At 37.2% G+C, this 8785-nt stretch overlaps 1 protein-coding gene across 1 annotated transcript in view; it reads right to left on the bottom strand.

The window, feature by feature from the left end:
• Nucleotides 1-8785, bottom strand: part of Nipbl (NIPBL, cohesin loading factor) — a 161413-nt gene that overhangs the window by 10681 nt on the left and 141947 nt on the right. Inside the window, exons 34-41 of the mRNA XM_005356741.3 lie at nt 7999-8139; nt 7726-7819; nt 7195-7349; nt 6077-6167; nt 3859-4032; nt 3327-3517; nt 1757-1864; nt 1154-1354 (exon numbers count right to left, since the gene is read on the bottom strand). Of these exons, the coding sequence (XP_005356798.1) occupies nt 1154-1354; nt 1757-1864; nt 3327-3517; nt 3859-4032; nt 6077-6167; nt 7195-7349; nt 7726-7819; nt 7999-8139 (1155 nt within the window). The remainder of the gene's footprint in view (nt 1-1153; nt 1355-1756; nt 1865-3326; nt 3518-3858; nt 4033-6076; nt 6168-7194; nt 7350-7725; nt 7820-7998; nt 8140-8785) is intronic.

The raw sequence follows: 8785 nt of genomic DNA on the forward strand, positions 1-8785 counted from the left end.
GAGACCAGCCTGGTCTACAAAGGGAGTTCCAGGACAGGCTCCAAAGCCACAGAGAAACCCTGTCTCGAAAAACCAAAAAAAAAAAAGAACAGATCTAGTAAGGTATGTATGCTGCTCTGGTAAGTATAATTCTGCTTTACTACAAAAATTCTGTGTCATATGATTAAATAAGAAGAATGTTTACATTGTCATCCACAAGCTGCTCTCCAGATAGGCTGCTCTATGTGAGTGGGTAGGTGCTACAACTGGCTTTGCCATTTTATCTGGTAACGTCTTACACAACGGTGGGTACCATAATAGGTACTAAAGAAGTATTTGTAAAATGGATGAATAAATTAAAGTAGGTTAAACCTAAAGAAAAGAACTTTCTGCATTCTTGACTAGTGGGCCTGGCCAGTGCAAATGTGTGTCAACTTGCAATTACATAAATGTGTAATCTGAAGAAAATCAAAATGAAAAACTCAGCACTAAAAATCTATATTATTAAGCCAGATGGTCGTGGCGCATACTTTTAATCCCAGCACTTGGGAGGCAGAGGCAGGCAGATTTCTCGGTACGAGGCTACCCTGGTCTACAGAGCAAGTTCCAGGACAACCAGGGCTACACAGAGAAACCCTATCTTGAAAAACAAAAAACAAAAACAAATACCCCCCCTCCCAAACAATATTATTCTCCAACAGCATTTGAGTCCTCCAGAATGGCAGAAATAACTGTTGCTCGCTGGTCAGATGTCTTAGTGGAGAGAGATGCCTGTCACCTAGCCCGAAGACCTGAGCACAATTCCTGGGATCCACATGGTGGAAGGAGGAAAGCGACTCCAAGCTGGTCTCTGATCTCCATATCCACAGTGTGGCAACCCGCCAAAGATAAAATAAAAAATGAAATGTAAAAATTTAAGGAAAAAAATCCTGATAAAATTTCCAAGATATTCAGTATAGAAGAAACACAATCATATTTTATTCCTCAATACATTTTTTCTCATGTAAATGCCCCTTTTGATTGTGACCATAAACTTTGTACTTAACTTAGTAGAATAAGGAAACAACTTAGTCAGTGACATTTACCAAAATGGCAATATTTAAGTCATGACTCTTTTAGGCATCCAGTTTCTAGAACATTTATTTTTTTGGATGATAATAAAGTATATGCTTACTGCTGTGTCATCAAAGAGGTTGAGTAAGGAAATAAGGAAGGCGCGTCTGTGCTGGCGGTTCCCGCGGATCATGGAGTAGAGGTGTGAGCACAGAGCACTGGATGACTCATCTTGTCGGAACCCCCTGACAGGGTCTTTTAGGCACGTGTTGATCGCCTGTTGTACCTGGTAGGACATCTTCATACCAGCCACTGCTTTCATCTGAAATTAAAAAAGGCTTCACTTGCATAAGGGATATTAAGACTCATACTCAACATCACATTGGGCTAACTTATTATTTGGTTTCCCTTATTAAAATAAGAAAAATCACAGAATGAGGTACTGGAGTAGTAACTGTAACCCCAACCTTTTGCACATACAAGAAACCAAGGTCTAGAAGTCATTGCTAGCCAAGGTCATGTTAGGGTCTACAGTTTATGCCTCCTGACTTTTTTTTTGAACAATCACCCTGGCCCAATGTCACAGTTAGTTGTAAGCTAGAATAAATACCTTAAGGAAAAAATGTGGTTGTAAGCTAAGAAAAATATTAAGTGACTCATTCTAAAATAATGATTTGGAAGTAGTAATTTATTAAAGCAATATTAATTTACTAAAAGCACTTACATGAATGAATCCAGCATACTTCTTGTCTATTTCCACAAGCTGCTGATCAGCCTTGTTCCTCATAGCAGGTTCTGGATCTGTGCCCATGGCAATTAAATATGGGACACACTGGGAGAAAAAAAGGCTTTATAAAACATCATAGCAGTAAAAATTCTATATGGATTTCAACAAATGTCAGGCTTGTACATCAGATATAAAAATCTAGCAGTACAAACTTTCTTTAATTGCTATGTTTTGGTGTGACAATCTTTCTTTTTTTTTTGATTTAAATTAAAGCTAGAAAACATCAGCAATAATGATGATGCACTTAGATTTAAACAATTTCAACACAAATTTAAGTTTCTTTAAAGTTCCCGGGTTAACACTATTCATGTAAGTCTATAATATAGGGACCAGTGAGGTGGCTCAGTGGACAAGTTAACGGCTGCCAAGCCTGAGGACTCGAGTTTAATGAGAACCTATATGGTAGAAAGATAACACAAAGTTCTGCAAGCTGTCCACTGACAGACAGACAGACAACCTCTTCCTTTACCCACTGAACCATCTCATGGGCCCTATCTCTGAGTAATAAAAAAAGGTGAAAAATCTCAATATGCTGCTAGGTATTATAAAGTGATCTTAACAGCCGAGTGATGAAAAGCAGACTAAATAAATGTCAATATGCTGTTTTATGACACACAGTTATGTTTACATTAGAAAATAGCAGAAAAGTTCCTTTTCTAACATATCAGTGTGCGTTAGAGTAAACGCCGTGGAGCAGACGAAGACAATATCCACAGTCTCTGAAGTCCCACAGCTGTGGAGCTCTGCTGACTACTGGATAGCAGTTGTTCGCCAGCAGAGGACATTTCACGGATACTAAACATTTTATGACATTACTTCTTTTTCCTTTTTCTTATGCTGGGGTCAAGTCCATAACTCAAATATCTGAATATCCTAGGCAAGTAAGTACTCTACAACTGAGTTACAAACCTGGCCTTTTAGTCTCTCATCCCAACCCACACTGCGACATTTTAACATGCTGTATAGTTGATATTACCTTCAATTTAAAGAGAAAAATGGAACTCAGGCGATGGAATTTATGTTTTTGTGGTAGAACAAAATCTTATTTATTACTCTTTTAAACCTATTTAATTCCATTGACAGTACTTATTGTTGGTTTTTAGAGATCTGAGTAAAATTAGATTATGATGAATTTTATCAAAGCTAGTGAGAAAAAAGGACAATTTCTCAAAATAGAAACTGGAAGTTTAACATAAATATATAGGTATTCTGTGGCAGTGGCAACATAACAGATGATTAAGATTCTTAGGGTCTTCAGAGTTGAAGACAACCCAGGGAGTTGAGGCAGGAGATATTTAAGCCCATGAGGGTAGATGGCCTGAGTAATGCTAAAAGACTATTTTTAACAAAAGGAAGAAGAAAGAAGGAGCTAAGAAAAGTTTAGTCACAGGAGTTTAGGACACAGGTTTCATTAAGGGGAATAAAGAATTCCTGATGTCCCCATCATGGTGTCATCACACAGTTCACTTTGCTGTCTGTGAGTGCTGCTATCATAGAATTTGCTTACCTGAACTGGATGAATAAGACCCTGGTTTAGAGTTAATGCGATCACATTTAGGGCAAAGTGGCGGACACTTGACTGGGTGTGAAAGAAGGCCTCAAGCACCTGTTTGAGGTAAAGCTGCATGATGGAGCTACTCATCCCCGAGGAAACATCTCCCATTTCTTTTAGGTCTTCCTGTTTTGCAACTTTCTTCCCTATAACAGAGGACAAAGGAGAAACACATCAAGGTCATATTAACTTCGGCTTCCTACTCCTGACTGAGCCTATGACTCAAACATAGTAGTTCAAGATCAAATGGTTTCCAATGGTTTTTCCTCAACTGTGTCAGAGGCTCTTTGAGAACAATAAGAGTAGATACCTAAAATCTTGTAACTATTTTAGAGAGTTTAAGAATACCATGGGGCCTATGAACTTAATAACTCCCACTAACAGAGTTCCATCATCCTTTCTAGGATGAGGGGTGCTACCCGTCTGAGTTAGTGTTTAAGTGTCCGGACTACCTGCACGGGCAATCATCAACCACACTCTCACTTACAGTCTCTGTCTGCTTGCTGCATACGCGTGTCTTCTTCTTGTAGGTAAGTCTGGAGGTTTTTTAACACTTGTATTTTTAAATTCACTGAGGAGTTTTTATCAGATAAAATATTATTATACAGATTCTTCACTTCTTGCTCAAACATTAGACTTGGATGCTGTATAAAGGCAAAGCCTAAGAGAAAGGGAAAAATGTTTTTATATATTCCTACTAAAGGTAAATAGAGCAATGAAAATATCAAATTACACAAAGAGCTCCTTATTTCAAAAATTTAAAACTTAAAATGACTGGAAGAATATGCTGGTGGCCTTACCTAGAGAAGCATTAGAGCAGGTACTTCTTTCCCCATGAATTAAAAACAAGAAATTGCATTTCAAAGGAGAATTTCACACAAGAGGAAACCTTGAGGAGGGAGCAGGGCCTAGTGGCTAGGGGAGTGGATTAGGAGTCAGGAGTCTTGGGTTCTATTCCTGGCTCCACCACTGACTTGTAGTGTGACCTTGGCTGAGTCACACAATCTCTCTTTGCCTCAATTCTCCATCTGTAAAATGGGGACAATAATATTTACCACCCGCCTACCTCAGAGGGATGTTGTCAGGATTTAAGATGTAATGTCTGCAAACATTTTTTCAGACCCCTAACAGAAGGTACTACAGTGACAATGTAAAAAAAATATTGAAATATATCCACTGATGAAACAGAATTTAAAAACAGAACTAAAATTATCCTCCCGATCCTTTCTCAAATGGCCCTAAATTTGAGGCCACAATGCTAACTTATAACCACTAATTAATAACTAGCAAAATAAAATTATCAATGTATATATAGATAAGTGTTTAATAAGAAAAAATTAAGACTCGTGATGTCAGCAAGCATTAGTAATACCACAGCCAAACCACCAGAATTAAAGCAGAGCAGACAATCATGTCAAGGTCACACAAGGTAACCATGGCTCATACAGTGCTACTTCCTTACATTAAAACTTCATTTATTTGTTCTCTGAATTATCTGTCGTACAACTGGCTTTGTCACTCTATGAAACTTATTCTCTGCATTTACTGCTAAAGGATACACTGGCATGAAGGCAATATCACGTCACAGAGTTCTCAAATTTTCACTCTCCTTCCGACTGTAAGGACTTTCCCCGATTGCTTGAGAGAGGACTTCGCTACGCAATCCCAGGTGACTTGGAACTCACTCTGTAGACCAAGCTAGGGTCAAACTTAAAGATTTGCCTGCTTCTGCTTGCCAAGTGCTGGGATTAAAAGTGTTCACGACCACACCTGACTTACGAGTAATTTATGAAAGGAATGATGAGGAAGAAAGCAACTATATTTAAATATCTATAAAATTATCAACATGATTTAATAGGGTTTGGGCAGCTCAGAATCTTTTCAATTACTTCTTCCAAAGACCATTATCAGTGACTACCCATGAATATCAATTAAATTATAGACCTTGACAATGCTATCAAATATTCCCCAACAAATCAAGTTATTGAATATATATATGTTTTGTACATATATATGTACAAAAAGAGTATAGGACATATTTATCTTTTTGTCTTTTATAAATAAAAAAATTTATTACAGGTTTAAGGCACATGAGTTTTTAGATCTCTTTTTTTTAAAAAAAAAAGTATTTAATTCAGGCAATTTAATACTTTCCTGTTCCTAATTCTCTATACTAATTCTTTTCCAGGTAATCTGTATAAAGCTGCATGTAAAACATGTTTTTATTACATCATTGTTTCTGGAAAAGGAACATGGATCAGGTTCACATATCCCAACTGATCTTATAATAAAAGACTGTCCATTTAACAAGTGGCAGATAATGTATAAAAACATTATTTGCACTGAAAAAGAACAATTTTAAGAAATACACATAGCCTAAAACTTTCAACATATCCTCAACACTACGGGGTCCAGTCACTCTTCTTACTAGCTCTAGGAAGGCAGGTGGGAGACAGCACTGTTAGCTCCGCTTTACTAAAAAAGAAACTGAGGAAGGGAGAAGTGGTTTTTACCCAGAAAGGCCACAGGCTGAAACATGAACAGAATCCAGTTGCTTTAAACCCCAGTTTCTCATTCTTCACATCAGATCACACAGCCATAGAAGTATGTCTAAATAAACCAACAACTTAGACTCACAATAGTCAAAAAGCCTATTCTACTACTCAAAGAGCTAAAAACTACTAAGAAATTTAGATTTAACTTACCTAGACCAATGATGGCTTTTGTTTGTACTTCTTCATCTGAGTGTTTCGTAAAATACATCAACAGCTCAAGTACTTTATCCTTTATGTTAACCTAAGGGGGGGGTGCATAGTAAAGGTATTCAAGAACACTCAATGTCAGAGCAAGTTTTCAAGTATGTGTAACAAAGAGGAAGGGGAGGGAGAAAGGGAAATAGACAGATAGATAGAAAGAGGTAGACAGACAGAAAGATAGAGATGGATAGACAGACAGATAGAATGAATGAATGAATGTGCAGGCCCCATAGTGCTTGTGTGGAGGTGTGGAACCCAAAAGAATTAATTTTAAGGACTTGGTTCTTTTCTGTCACCTTGTAGGATCTAGGGATGGACCTCAAGTAAATACAAGTTCCTCAGCCTGCTAAGCCATCTCACCTGCCCTCAATTCCCAACTACAGAGGAGGAAAATGCCTAAAAGCAAACAATGAGAATTTCCATGTGAACTTTGCAGTGGATGTTGGTCAATTGCAGAGCACTGGCCTGGCAAATACAAGGCACTAGGTTTGATTTACAACACTGGGAGGAAAAAAAAAAATCAATTGCATTTATTTTAATTATTTAGATGTATTTACACTTTTATATGCATAAGTGTTCTGTCTCCATGTATGACTGTGCATCATGTGTGAGTCCCTGCCTGCAGAGGCCAGAAGTGGGTATCAGATCTCCAGGAACTGGAGTCACATAAGGTTGTGAGCTGCCATGTCGATGATGGGAACCAAACCCAGGTCCTCTGGAAAGCAGACAGTGCTCTTAGCTTCTGAGTCACCTTTCTAGTGTCTCCATTTATTTTAGAATAGTGGTGACAGTCTGTGACAAGTATGTGCCACAACCTGTTCTAAACAGTGTGTCTCTGTTAACGAACTGATATAATTGGTTGTGGAAACTTCAAATCTGTCATAGACCATTAGGAAACTACTCATAGATTGCAGGAAGTCTAGCGATAGTGCTTGTACTAGCACCCCTTCCAAAAGTCTCATTCCATTACTCTAAAGATGCCTTCTTCTGCGATCATTATATTGATTCTTAGCCCAGGGCCACAGGACTGTGTTTCACAGCACACTAGGTAATACTGTGATCTTTACCTTACTGTTGCCTTTAAAATCTTCCAGATCAAAGTCAAAATGCCGACAGAGTGCTCCAACAGTGAAGAGGGACCTAAGAAGCGCTGGCTTATTTGTTAAAAGGGAAGTGTTATTTGGGTCTTCTTGGTGCTGACTTTTTAATTTTGAAATGGCACCTAGTAAAGATAAATCAGAGTTACTTAGAGTCATCTCTTCATCTTTGAATTATGCAAAAGCAATTACTAATAAAATACAGTTAACTTTTACTAATGGTTTTAAGTATTAAATACACCAAAAATGTGTGTGTATCCTTTAGAGCTAAAACAATGTAAGAATATTAAAATTTTACTTTATATGGTGGCCAGAAAGCTTATCACTTTAAAGAGAGAAACTTGAACTAATAAGAATCCAAAAGATCATAGAGAACTTCTCAGTGTGGACCCCCAAGGTCACACTTATATCTTCACAGCTCTCCTTGATCAGATTTTTTTTTTGATGTAGAAACATTTGCAGAACTTAGCAAACAATTTGAAAGCCCAGCACTGAACTTACCGTAGTATCTATTGAAACAGGCCCACACAAACTTAAAATTCTGTGTCACTTTATTTACAACAGCCCCAAGACAGCTCACACAATGCTGTACTACCTAAAAGATAGAGAGAATGTTACTCTTTAAGTAAAAACTAAAACAGTTGAAATATATGATCTTTTTTTCTTTCTAACATATTTGTCTTAAAATATGATAAAAGATCTTGGGACTTATCTCTGACATATTATATAGCAATCTGCTGTACACACTACATATAGACATGGTAAACTACTCACAGTCATGCCATATTTGATAATCAGCTTCATCAGGTCTTCTTCAATAGTAGCAAGGAAAGTCTCACTTGGGTGTTCCATCAATGGTACAACCAACTCAAGGATTTTTGCAACATTGCAGATAACCATGAAATCATTTTGCGTCTACGAGAATAAAATTAATGCCTTATTAATATCTAAAACTTAAAAAAACATATACAGGTTTAAGTCTGGAGTATAAGCATAGAACATTATGTGTGTAAAGTTACATTTAAAACATTAAAAAGGAGCTCTCTACCCCAAGTATGAAATGAGCAGCATCTGAGAGATTATCAAGAGTCTGCATTCTAGCTCTAATGCTAATTTACCATGTGACTGTGAGGCACTTAATAATGTTAAGGCTGTTATACTTAAAATAATTTGGGGGCTTCATTTATTTTTAGTTTATAATTATGATTGTTTGCCTAAATGCATGCATGTGCACCATGTTGCTTATAGCCAGTGTTCTTAATTGCTGATCTCTTCAGCCCCACATTTCCCTCGCTAAAACAAAATGTAAGTCAATTATAAACAAAATATTTAAATATTAGGGGAATATTTTACAAAGTCTGGCAACTTTGAATATACCTTCTTTATGAAGGTTATTAACCTAATAGTTCTCAATTGTAGGGGATTGCTCTCCATTCTCCACCCACAATTACTTCGCAGTGTCAGAAGGATTTCTAGTTGTCACAGTGGAGGTGACATTTATTGGACAGAGACCAAAAGATACTGTCAAACATTCCATAATACAATAAAAGCTCTTACTTGC

The sequence above is a fragment of the Microtus ochrogaster genome, chromosome 19 (genome assembly GCF_000317375.1).
Source record: "Microtus ochrogaster isolate Prairie Vole_2 chromosome 19, MicOch1.0, whole genome shotgun sequence".
In the NCBI taxonomy this organism is placed as follows: domain Eukaryota; kingdom Metazoa; phylum Chordata; class Mammalia; order Rodentia; family Cricetidae; genus Microtus; species Microtus ochrogaster.